The sequence below is a fragment of the Meles meles genome, chromosome 2 (genome assembly GCF_922984935.1).
Source record: "Meles meles chromosome 2, mMelMel3.1 paternal haplotype, whole genome shotgun sequence".
NCBI lineage: Eukaryota > Metazoa > Chordata > Mammalia > Carnivora > Mustelidae > Meles > Meles meles.
In genome coordinates this window covers 203714760-203727074 of record NC_060067.1, presented here as the reverse complement: position 1 = coordinate 203727074, position 12315 = coordinate 203714760, and the positions used below count along the sequence as shown (strand labels likewise).

The 12315-nt window shown below is 43.3% G+C and overlaps 1 protein-coding gene across 1 annotated transcript; it reads right to left on the bottom strand.

The window, feature by feature from the left end:
- Window positions 1–806: 806 nt before the first annotated feature.
- Window positions 807–3168, bottom strand: LOC123936985 (sperm-associated antigen 11-like). Its single transcript, XM_045997470.1, has 2 exons — window positions 3070–3168; window positions 807–1015 (listed from the first exon to the last, which is right to left on the bottom strand). The coding sequence occupies exons 1-2, from the start codon at window positions 3122–3124 to the stop codon at window positions 807–809; spliced, it is 264 nt and encodes an 87-aa protein (XP_045853426.1). The 5' UTR covers window positions 3125–3168.
- Window positions 3169–12315: the final 9147 nt, after the last annotated feature.

Below are 12315 nucleotides of genomic sequence, written 5' to 3'. Positions count from 1 at the left end.
GAGAGAGATAATGTATTTGCAAGGGGTGTGCGTAGAGAGGGACAAGTAGACTCCATGTTGAGCGGGGAGCTGATATGGGGCTTGATCTCACGACCCCAAGATCATGCATGACCTGAGCTAAAATCAAGAGTCAGCTTCTGGGGCGCCTGGGTGTCTCAGTGGGTTAAAGCCTCTGCCTTCGGCTCAGGTCATGATCCCAGGGTCCTGAGATGGAGCCCCACATCAGGCTCTCGGCTCAGCATGGAGCCTGCTTCCTCCTCTCTCTCTGCCTGCCTCTCTGCCTACTTGTGATCTCTGTCTGTCAAATAAATAAATAAAATCTTAAAAAAAAAAAGAGTCAGCTGCTTAACTCACTGAGCAGGCACCCCAGACCAGATGGTGTGATGTGATGAGCACGGGGTGTTACACGTAACTAATGAATCTCTGAACACTACATCACAAACTAATGATGTACTATATGTTGGTGGGAAAGGGGCCAGAGAACTGAGTGACTGCATTTCTGCCCCTCTGTAGATGAGATCATTCTGGTTGCTTGGTCTCAAGTCCACCCCTGTCTATGGGTCAGTGAGACACACTCTCAGGAACAGGGAAAGGATGTAGGCTATTACACATTTCTGAGACTCTTTAAGAAAAAAAAAGAGAAGAGGTAAAGTAAGCAAGCTTTTAGGAAAATTTTTTCATCAGACCTTCACCCTTGCTGCTGGATTCATTCAACAAACATTTATTGAACACCTGCGATGAACCACACGTCCTTCCAAGTCCTTGGGATGCTTCAAGAGCCCTCCTGCCTTCCAGAAGCTTACATGTTAGGTCTCAGCCTTATCCTTTTTGCCATAGTTTTTGCTGTACGTCTCTGGTTTGTTTTTTCCTTCTGCCTCAGTAGCTGGTAGGCAGCACCTATTCCAAGGGTTGGAGCATATTTCCGCCTTTTTCTCACCAAAATGGCAGAAGAAAAGTCTGCAGGTTCCATGTTCCGTAAGGCAGATAACATCTCTGATTCCAGGTGGAATATCCCCTGTTGATACAGTATAATAGAGTTGATATTGAGTTCACAGGGTACAGAGAAAAAAAGATGACCCCAGCCCACAACTCTGAATATTTACTATATTCCTCCAAAGTTCCATGTCTTTGGAATAGTTTCAGGGTTTTTTTTTAAAGATTTTATTTATCTGACACAGAGAGACACAGTGAGAGAGGGAACACAAGCAGGGGTAGTGGGAGAGGGAGAAGCAGGCTTCCCTCTGAGCAGGGAGCCCGATGTGGGGCTCGATCCCAGGACCCTGAGATCATGACCTGAGCTGAAGGCAGAGGCTTTAACCCACTGAACCACCCAGGTGCCCCTGGAATAGTTCCAGTTTAACTGATGTTTGGTTTCTTAGCTTTAAAACAGGAACAATAACCTATACCTCAAATGTTATACACCAACAATAAGTCTTGGAACACTCCATCAAAAAATAATGATGTACTGTATGGTGACTAAAATAGCATAATAAAAAAAATTTTTTTAAAGTGTAAGTAAGATTCCTCAAAAAAAAAATCAAAGTTGTTTCCAGAAGGGTGTATATTTCATCCTAAATTATTACATCAGGATTCTCAAGCTTCCTGGTGACAGACAGGAGTTACTGAATTAGGGGAAAGCTAAGACATTTCAGAGAACAGAGTGGAATAAAGGAGAGGTGGTCTCCGTCTCTAGGAAAACGAAATAGTTCTGATTCTCAGCTTGCGGTCCCATTTTTAGCTTCATGTTTTACAATGAAAAGAGGAAAAGAAAACACTTTTCTTCATCATGACTTGTGAACTTGGGGGTCAAGGACAACCCCCCAATACGGAAAGTGTTTTCCATTTGTCACAAGGGGAAAAAAGTGTAATTAGGTGTGGTGACAGACGTTGGCTAGGATTCTTGCGGTGATCATTTCACAATACGTATGAATACAGAATCATTATACTGTTTATCTGAAACTAGCATAAAGTCATATGCCAATTCTATCTAAAAAAAAAAAAGCACTCCCTATTTGGGAATGAGATGGTTGAATGACAGCTCTGATGTCAGGTCTGCAAATGTCACCGACGGTGACCATGAAAACCAACAAAAACCACAAGATGTCCACCGTGTTGGTCTTGCACGATTTATTTTATTTTATTTTTAAAGGCTCTATTTATTTGTTTGGTAGAGAGAAAGAGAGAGACCACAAGCAGGGGGAGAGGCAGAGGGAGAGGTAGAAGCAGGTTCCCTGCAAGCAGGGAGCCCAACACGGAGCTCGATCTCAGGACCCTGAGATCATGACCTGAGCCAAAGGCAGACGCTTCACTGACTGAGCCACCCAGGAGCCCTGGACTTGCACGATTTAAAAAACAACCCTGTGCAAGATCTCACAACAGCTGGGGCCTACCCTGGGATCCTGTATTGCCTCTGCTGTGGCTTGGGGGGAGACAGCCACATGAAGACATGGGCCCCACAGCAATGAAGGTAGAAAAACCACAAGTCTAGGGACCTAGAGATCTGCACTCTAGTCTTACCTCCTCCAGTAGCTAATTCTCTCTCCTCGGACAGTTTGTTTAACCAGCGATGCCTCAGGGTTCTCCTGTAGAACTGACCACCTGGGCTGGGGGGTGCTGGAGGAACGCTGTCCTAGGTATAAGTCACTCACTGCTGGAGCTGTAACAGGGGTGAGCGCCCCAGGATACCCTGTTGCTCCCCCAGGAGCTCAGTGTCCTCTCCCTGTAGAGCGCCGGGCCACCATGGATGACTCATAGTCCCTTCCAGCTCTGACATTCCTGGGACTGTCATTTCCTCCTGGGAACTTTTCTCAGACTGCAGTGAGTGTTTCCTATGTGTATCAGAGCCTTTGTCTGTGTTAGATGACCCTGATAACTCATATTTCACTATTTAAAAAACTCTTTCCAAGGAAGATCCGAATAGTCCAGAGCTGAGCTACAGAGGGGTCCACCAGCACCAATACCAGTACACAGACACCCCAGCCCTCCACACAGGCGCTCGTCCCTGGGGTTCCTGCCCTACCTGCTCTGGTCACCTCCAGTAGCTTTCTGCACCAGCCAGGAGATATTTACCTGAGTTCACTTGGACCAGACAGAAGAGGACACTGAAAAGAAAGAGGCCCTTCATGGTTCAAGGTTCCCTCCGGCTCTCTCAGCCCTCCTGTGCAGAAAAACCAAGCCAACAAAACAGTGGAGTCGAGTAGCCAAGACACAAAAATGGGACATTTATAGGTTTTTGGGAACACTGATCAGGAATGAGCACATTTATCTGGTCTACTGAGTAAGACTGTGGGCAGAAGGTACTAGATACTCTTCCTTTCTGCCTAAAAATAGACAAACTTCTTGGTATTGGGAGAAGCAGAGCTTCACCGATGGCTGGGTACACCAGGGTTGTCCCAGAAAGAGAACCAACAGCTGTGAGGGGCTCCTTACAATAGGTGCTGTGCTGGGTGACAGAGACGGCGATGGGCCCTCAGGAAGCTTTTGTTTGGACTGTAGGAACACATGAATTGGTCACAGAAATACACGTCCAGGTGTATACCCAATGGACGTAGGCCCCTGTGCACCAAGAAACATGCCCAAGAGTGTTGTTATAGCCTCCTTCACAATGGCCATCAGCAGAACACGAACCACATAGCACATTCCACCCAGTAATAAAACCAATAAGGCATCCCCCCCCACATCAGCAGACATCAAACTGCCATCATCACAGATGGTTACAGCACGGATGTGCCGCACAGACATCCTGCATGGGAAAATCCAGACACAATACAACGCATTATGTTTTTAAATGTGGCAAATCTAATTTACGTATTAAAAGTCAGGAAGTTGTCTACTTTGGTGGAAGTCTTCTCTCATTCAACAAAATTGTCTTGAGTGAAAGAGGGAGCAGCCTAGGGGAGTCAAGGGGAAGGCTCTACAGGGTGCTGGGCTGCAGGATGGAGCCCGCCTCAGGGGACACCAGGTGAGCCTTTGTAAGGAGGATGGCATTAGACCTGGGTCTGGAAGGACAGCTTGCCACACAGCTTTATGTAACAGACGATGCTAACATGCCCAGTTGCTACAGCTATTCATTCTGTCCGTGCCTGGCTACAAGCCTTCATCTCATCTTGTTCTCCAGGCCTTCATGACACCTGTTGCTGGTTTCTTCTCCATCCTTCCAGACATTTTCCATGTGTGCATACACGGAGATGAATCTCTATGCCCCTCTCTGTATACGCAGTGACAGACTATACTTCTTATTCTGGACTTGCCCTTTTTTCTATGATGTACCTTGGAGATGTATTAACTAGGTACATGGAGAGCATCTTTACTTTTTATAACAGCTGCCTATGAGTTCTTTTAGGTGGTCTCCTACCTGATTTACTCTATCCACAACTATATATGACCATGCATCTTACTCAGACAAGGGATTTCAATGAGAAGTCAAGTGGTGGCCCCAGACTTCTGGAGGTGAACAAAGACCTAGGTGATCAATGCAGGTGGCCAGAAGAGATGAGAGCCAGGAGTTCACTTTGGACATTCCAGGGCTAGAAAGATGAAACAAAGACAATGGGTCCTAATGAAGGATACCCTGATTCACTGGCCTTTCTGTATCCTATAAAAATACCTATGAAAATAGGAGTTCAGGGAGCCTCTGGGTGGCTCAGTCAGTTAAGCGTTTGATCTTGGTTTTGGCTCAGGTCATGATCCCAGATCATGGGATTGAGCCCCAGATCGGGCTCCTCATTCAGTGCGGAGTCTGCTTACGATCCCCCCACCCTCTTCTCCCTCTCCTTCTGCCCCAACCCTGGCACTCGCTCACTCTCTCCCTTTCAAAATAAATACATAGATTAATTAATTTAAAAGAATCTTTTAAAAATGTGAAAATAGGGGTTTAGGAAGAATTATTTGGAAACTAGATGCTGCTTTTCTCTCTTTGCCAACAAAAGTTCACCCTATCAGTAACTACGAACTAAGCAATTATAAAAAAGATATCAAGATGTGTATGTGTGGGGGTCAAACAGTATATAAGAACTCTGTTAAAATTTGAAATTCTTTTTCTCTGGAGCATTTGTTCTGAACAGATCTCCAGATGTTCCCATTGTGAAAAAGGCATAAGCATCTTGATTCGATCCTTGAGAAAACTGGCTTCCATGCCAAGAACATATCCTAGGCTCATGACTTCCAAAGAATGATTGTAATTCTGAATCCACCTGCATGGATGGAGAACGTATAGCTGGGAGATGCAAGAATTACTGTCCAGTACAAATTCTAGCATGTGTATACCCAGATGTATGGGTCGTTTGTTAAAAGTCATCTTGGTCGGTGAAACCATAAGAAGCATGTTTCATACTTGGTGTTCTTTCTTGCCAATTAGACTAACCTGATTTAGAAAAGATTTAAGGTAAATGTAGATGGTATTTTTTTCTAGCAATCCAGCCAGCACACAAGTAGTTGTGAGATTAGAGTTTGGAAATTGTTTTCTGTATAGTTTGGAAATTTTATGAGCTCTGTTGGGAAGGTAGGTCACCTAGGAGAAAAACAGATGAGTCGTATTAGAATTTACCACCCACTTCTTTCTTTACGTGCATATCTACTATTTGCAAGCCACAGACTCAGATATAATTGCTAGGGAAGAATTTTGTGAATATTGTTGGAGAATTAGACAAGCCATCCCAACAGAAGACAAACTAGGAAATCGAGCTCATTGAACAATCTCATTAATCTGGTTATCCAGTCATTGGTTCTTATAATTACAGGGTTAAAAGGAACTTAAGCTCTGTTTGTCCCAACATGGAAGATAATTATTATGGTGGGCATTATAGTCATGCAGAGAAAGATGGCATAAGGAGAGATGAGAGATGTTCCTGGGTTTGAAAACATTTTAGAGTGGCAAAACATTTTCATATATTTTTTTAAAACTTTGATATAATTCACCAGTAATTAGAAAACAACCTAACTTAAAAATGGGCAGAGGACTTGAATAAACATTTCTCCAGGGAAGAAATGCATAGCCAAAAAACATACGGAAGGTGTTCAACATCAGTTATCATCAGGAAAATGCAATTCAAACCACAGAGACACCATTTCCCAGGCACAAGGATGTCCATTAGAAATAATAATAATAATAACAACAACAGCAGCAGCATCCAAGTGGTGTTGCTGCCCCATGACCCAAGAAGTTTTTATTTCCAATTTTAGTCTCACCATTTCACTAAATGAGTACCAGACGGTTAGAATTTGGCTGAGAATCCCACCCACCTGCACCCAGGTGACTCTGAGATAGGGCTCCACTGCTCTCAAATAAATGTGAGTGGAGGTATTTACTCTTTCCACTTACTTATTTGCCCCATGAGAATGTAAGCTCCCTTCGGGCAGAGGTTTTTGTGGTTGGCTCTTTATCTTTAGGACCTAGAACAGTGCTTGTCACACGATAAGAGCTCAATGGAAAGCTGTTGAATGAATTCGTATGTTTTCCAGTAAAGGTTGAATTCAAATCAACACAAAGCCTAAGGAAAAAAAAAAGTACAAAGTAAAGGCTCAGTGTAATTCATCACAGGAGAGAGCGCCAAGCTCCAGTAGTCACACCTCCTTTGTCCACTGAGGGCTGTGCTTGGGACACTTACAGGAGTAGCTCTCAGTTTCCCTTCCTTTGACAGACGAATTTTCATTTTTGTTCTTACAAATACAACCCACTGATTGTCACGAAGAGCTTAGGCTGAGAAGGACATGTTTGCCTACTGTGTTCACCAGGAGTCACAAAAAGCCACAACAGAGGTATTGCTAGAGTCAGGGCCGGGACCAGGCATCAGCATTCCTGGTGAGGGCTGATTCCTCTGCTCACACACCCACATCTAGTGGCATCTGGAACTCACAGAGTCACATGCCCTCCCGCAGGGACAGTGACTTCCCCCAGAGGTTGAGCCCCCGTCCTGGCCAGGGTCCATCTCTCTGAGGTTGTGGCCAGGAAATGTCTTGAGAAACATATGTGTGTTTCTCAGAAACGTCAGAGTCGGGTAAGATGAAAAAGCCCACACTTGGACTTTTCTGCCTTGAGGTGAGGGGTTAGTGTCCTGGTTATGTCATCTGATGCCCTACTGGGTTGGATCACTTAACTCTCTGCCCTTAATTTGTCCTGCAGTGAAATAGAAACAATAACTGGCCCATTGCAAGGGCCTTGGATAGATAGGTAGGGGGTAGCAATGAATTCTCTGAGCAGAGTGGAGGCAAATCACAGAAGGGATCTGTAGGAAGCAGGCAGAAGAGAGAGAACAGACTGATTCTTTCCTGCTCTCCCGAAAGCCCATGCTTAACCACAGCATCCACTGATGCACTTAGACCCAACAGAGACATTTAATCAGACCCCTTTGCCTCCTAACTGGGCTCGATGTCCTTTCCCTGCAACCAGGGTTGATCCTGATCCTTGCTGTCTGCATAGGCAAGGCTAATGCTAGTCATCTGACACTCGGGAATCTTTTTTGGTCTATCAGGAAAGAGGCAAGGGCTGTGTTAATGATCTCAGTTTCCCTTTATTTGGACATACTAATTTTAATTTTTGTTCTTAATGATGAGGGGACTCCCTGGGTGCAGTAAGGTAATTTCCTCTGACTCAAGAGGTAATCCGAGTCAGTCCAAGCCTGCAGGCTATGGTGACCACCACATGTGTGGACAGGTAGAAAAAACTTGGCGTGATTGTTATTAAAGTCATTGGATGCCAAGTCATTGGATTTGGTTGACTGAGCCTGCCCACCTGGCGCCCACCCCAGCAGACCTAGGGTTTTGAGGAGAAAATAGATTCCCTGATGAAGGGATGATCCGGGGGATGGATGGGTCACAGGGATCAAAGCTCACAGAAGGTCGGGGGTGCAGTGGGAGACAGGACACTGTGTGTGCAAGGTGGGCGTGGAGAGCACAGATGGAGGCAGCCAGGCATGTCTGTAATGACCTAAAGCAATTGCTAGCTCAAGGGTCTCTTCCCACCTGGGGTACAGCAGGTGTCCATAAAGCCTTGCAGGGTCCTGCACGAGGCAGGCTTCTGTGAAAAGAACAACACGAGTGTAGTCAACAGAGCTGCTGACTCAGAACTTGCCTGGAGAGCCCACAGTGCTCATTCTCTTGTCTCCAAGCAGGACTGCAAAAATTACTGTAGGTGATAGAAAAACACCAGTTGTTATCTGATTCTTATGCATCCCAAAGTTGGTTCCAGAATCTCTCTGCGGCATGTGCTTTAATGTTTTATAGTCTTAATACCCAGAAGTTCTTTCTTATGTTAGATTTAGGACTTTCCTGGTGCAATGTCTTTGCCTACAATCAAAGCACATCTTTGTTTATATATACATACATATATATCTTTAGGCACATTTATTATCTTTTTAAATGTATATTTAAAATCTAAGAGTCACGCAATGACTTTTTTTTAAAGATTTTACTTATTTATTTATCACAGAGAGAGAGAGAAAGACCACAAGCATGGGGAACAACAAAGAGAGAAGCAAGCTCCCCACTGAGCAAGGAGCCCAATGCCGGACTAGATCCCAGGACCCTGGGATCATGATCTGAGCTGAAGACAGATGCTTAACTGACTGAGCCACCCAGACATCCTGAGAGTTATGCAATAACTTGACAGGGTATTTTCAAAGATAAAATAATTAAAAATTGTCAATAATCTAAACATTGGAGTGTAAAATCCATTTTTTTTTGCTTTGGACATACTTTTAATTTTACATCAGAAATATGAAAATTTGTATCTTGTACTTTGTAAGAGAAAGTTATCTTGAAATCTTTATCTTACGCATTTTTGTGGTTTTTATTTGATTTTCTCTTTATTATACCTAAAGGATATATAATATCCCTTTAAGTAGATATACCATAGTTTGCTAAGATAATTGTTCTAGTTTGCACATTTAGATTTATTTCAAAAAGTTTCTCCAAATATTTTTGTTATCTCCTGAGGACCATTACCCATCCTTTTTTAAAAAGTGAGGTAAGAACCCCTAACATGAGGCTTACCCTGTTAAGAAATGTTTAAGTGCATGATACTGTATTTCAACCACAGACACAATGTTGTATCGCTAGAACTTACTCATCTTGCATAACCGTAACTTTGTACCCACTAAAGATCCATCATTTCTGAGAATAATAGCTAATGAGCACAAGTATTTCCTCTCTTGCATACGTAATAAAAAACCCCTACTTATCAGAGAAGTTATGTAAATTGGCAATGCTCCTCTTTTATATGTAAGTACTGGTTTTCACCATGCCTTCACTACCCCTTAAGAATCACCCTTGCGGCACCTGGGTGGCTCAGTGGGTTAGGCCTCTGCCTTCAACTCAGGTCATGATCCCAGAGTCCTGGGATCGAGCCCCGCGTCGGGATCTCTGCTCGGCGGAGAGCCTGCTTCCCCCTCTTTCTCCCTGACTCTCTGCCTACTTATGATCTCTGTCTGTCAAATAAATAAATAAAATCTTAAAAAAAAAAAAAGAATCACCCTTGCATGATATGTCTGTGTGTGGATTAAATATGGAACACATTCACCCCAAAAGAAGCCTGGAAAGGCGGCATTCTGGAAAGAGGTCTATCTATGCACCCAGTTTTTTTCGTTATGAGCTGCAGAAGCTTGATAATAGCCTAGATAGATACACACACGTAACAAAAGCACAGAAGATTTATTTTTTTTTAGAACATAACATCTCTTTTATTTTCTTGATTTTTTTGAGATATAATCAACATCAGAAATAATGATCTTTTTTTCCTCTTTTTTCCAGTTTTATTGGGATATAATTGACATAGAGCACGGTATAAGTTTAAGGTGAACAGCATAATGATTTGACCTGCATGAATCTATCACAAAACGATTACCACAGGTTCAGTTAACATCCATCATCTCATATAGATACCAAAAAAAGAAAGGAAAGAAAAAAAATGTTTTTCCTTGTGATGAGTAGGGAGGATTTGCAACTCATGAAAGCTAAAGAAAGATGTAGAGAGAATGATGGGCTCAAAAGTTTGTAACATGAGTTACAAACAGTTTATGAATAATTACCTTGAGTCTAAAAATAATCACCACATACACATATTTCATGGAAAATTCCACTATTTCTTCACTATGGATCTATAAAGATGTCCCTGAAGCTGCTTTTGATTAGGGATGCTTAACACAAAATTCTAAGATAAACAGCAGAAGGGTTCTGGCCATGGAACATTCCACCCTTCTTACTTCACCGAGGAGACCTCTGTTACTGGTCTGTTGGGAGAGTAGGGGTTAGCAGATGGTGTGAAACGACTAAGTTTAAGAAGAATGAGCACTTAACAAAGTAGGAGAGACTAAACTGGACTGGAATCGGTGCCATTTCGATGGAGAAAATGCAGAAGGTTTTTTATTTTAGAGTTAATGTGTATGTATTCTTGATGAGATTTGAGAAGATACAGCTTGATCAATAAGATGATAACGGGATCCTCTGAGAAAGGCATAATTTGAGAGAGAGGACTACATACAAAAGCATGAATATTTAAAAATAAATGAAAATCTTGGGGCTCCTGAGGGGCTCAGGGGGTTAAGCCTCCACCTTCGGCTCAGGTCATGATCTCAGAGTCCTGGGATCGAGCCCCGAATCGGGCTCTCTGCTCAGCAGGGAGCCTGCTTCCCCCCTCCCCCGCCTGCCTCTCTGCCTCCTTGTGATCTCTCTTTCTCTCTGTCAAATAAATAAATAAAATCTTTTTTTTTAAGATTTTATTTATTTATTGACAGAAAGATCACAATTAGGTAGAGAGACAGACAGAGAGAGAGGGGAAGCAGGCTCACCGCTGAGCAGAGAGCCCGATGCGGGACTCGATCCCAGAACCCTGAGATCATGACCTGAGCCAAAGGCAGAGGCTTAACCCACTGAGCCACCCAGGCGCCCCAATAAAATCTTTTTTAAAAAATAAAAGAAAATCTAATATCTGAACATGAAAAATCCCTATATGGTGAAAAATGGAAGGGCACTACCAAAGGAGAGATTGGTGATCTAAATAATGATAATAATAATAATAATAATAATAATTGGAAGTTGAGAGCAAAAATGGAAAGGCATGGAAATTATGGGCAAAAGATGGTAGATGGGGAAGATGGTCCCAGGTCAACCAGGGTTTAAGCCGTTGGTATTCCAGAAAGAGAGAAGGGAAGTAAGGAAGCAAGAAATATGTAGGGTTAAGTATCTCACCTATAAGAAGAGCATGTATTGGTAGGTAAGAATGAAGTTCTAACCCAGCAAAATTATTAACACATACAGAAGAGAAAACATGACCAATAAACAAATGAAAAAATGTTCAACTATACAGTAATCAGAGTTTGCCTGATTCCAAAACTGAGTCTCAGTTTTTAACCCATCAGAGTGAAAAGAATTAGTTAACTTCTGATAGTATCAAAATAATACCAAACAGTGTGGGGAAACAGGTATTTTAATACATTGCTAATGGGCATATGAATGGATATTCATTCTTTAAAGGGCCATTTGTACATATGAGGATTTTAAACAATATTCCATAAAATCACAGGAGGGCCTGGGGCCTGCTTATCCTGATAGATTTTTGTTGGTGGGTTACTTTTGAAAAGCAAATGTTGCTGGACATCCTCCCTGACCTTCAAGATCTGAGTAAAATCAGAAATTTCATAGGATTATTAGCTCTTGGATAGATGGTGGAAGGAAGGCCTACCTAGTTGGCCCTTATTACAAAGAGTGACTCTGTCTGGGGTTCTTGCTCCTACCATCCTCGGGACGGTTCCTGCAGTCCTGCAGGTTTTCCATTCTAGTCACAGAAAATGCATCCCTACAGCAATCCTCCCCAGGACCTCACTAGAAACACGAAGACAAAGCCTGGCATGGAGACTTGGACGTGGTGGGATTTGTAAATATGGCATCTAACTTCTCTGGATGGAAAGCCGCTGCTTGTCGGATGAGCCAAGCCAGGACCACTCACAAGGACTGTGAAACACAGCAGACTGCCGTGAAGACTGCAGGACAGGACAGGGCTGGAGACCTCTCCCTGAGTGCCCTCTGCTGCAGTGACTCTCTGTCTTCATTCTTACACTCACTCACAACTATTTCAAGCAGGTCTTACATATAACACGTGCCAAGCATGGCAGCATGGCAGCGAAGGGTCTGGTGGGCTCTCTGTGCTCATGGCGGGCAGTCCACTGTCTGGGCGTTAGACGTGTGACAGTCCTGCCATTACCTCCCTGTGGTCCTGATAAGGACAGCGAGGGCAGTGATGGGGTCTACCCGGTCTTGGGGTGCCATTCCAGAATCTAGTGCTTTAACCTCCTTCGGAAGTTCAGTAGATCAGATGAAGGGGCC

Excerpts from the sequence above, each read along its gene's own strand:
- LOC123936985 (XM_045997470.1), bottom strand. The coding sequence starts at position 3,124 with ATGAAGGGCCTCTTTCTTTTCAGTGTCCTCTTCTGTCTGGTCCAAGTG. Across the intron at positions 1,016-3,069 it reads TCTGGTCCAAGTGAACTCAG|GGGATATTCCACCTGGAATC; the intron begins GTAAATATCTCC and ends CTGTATCAACAG.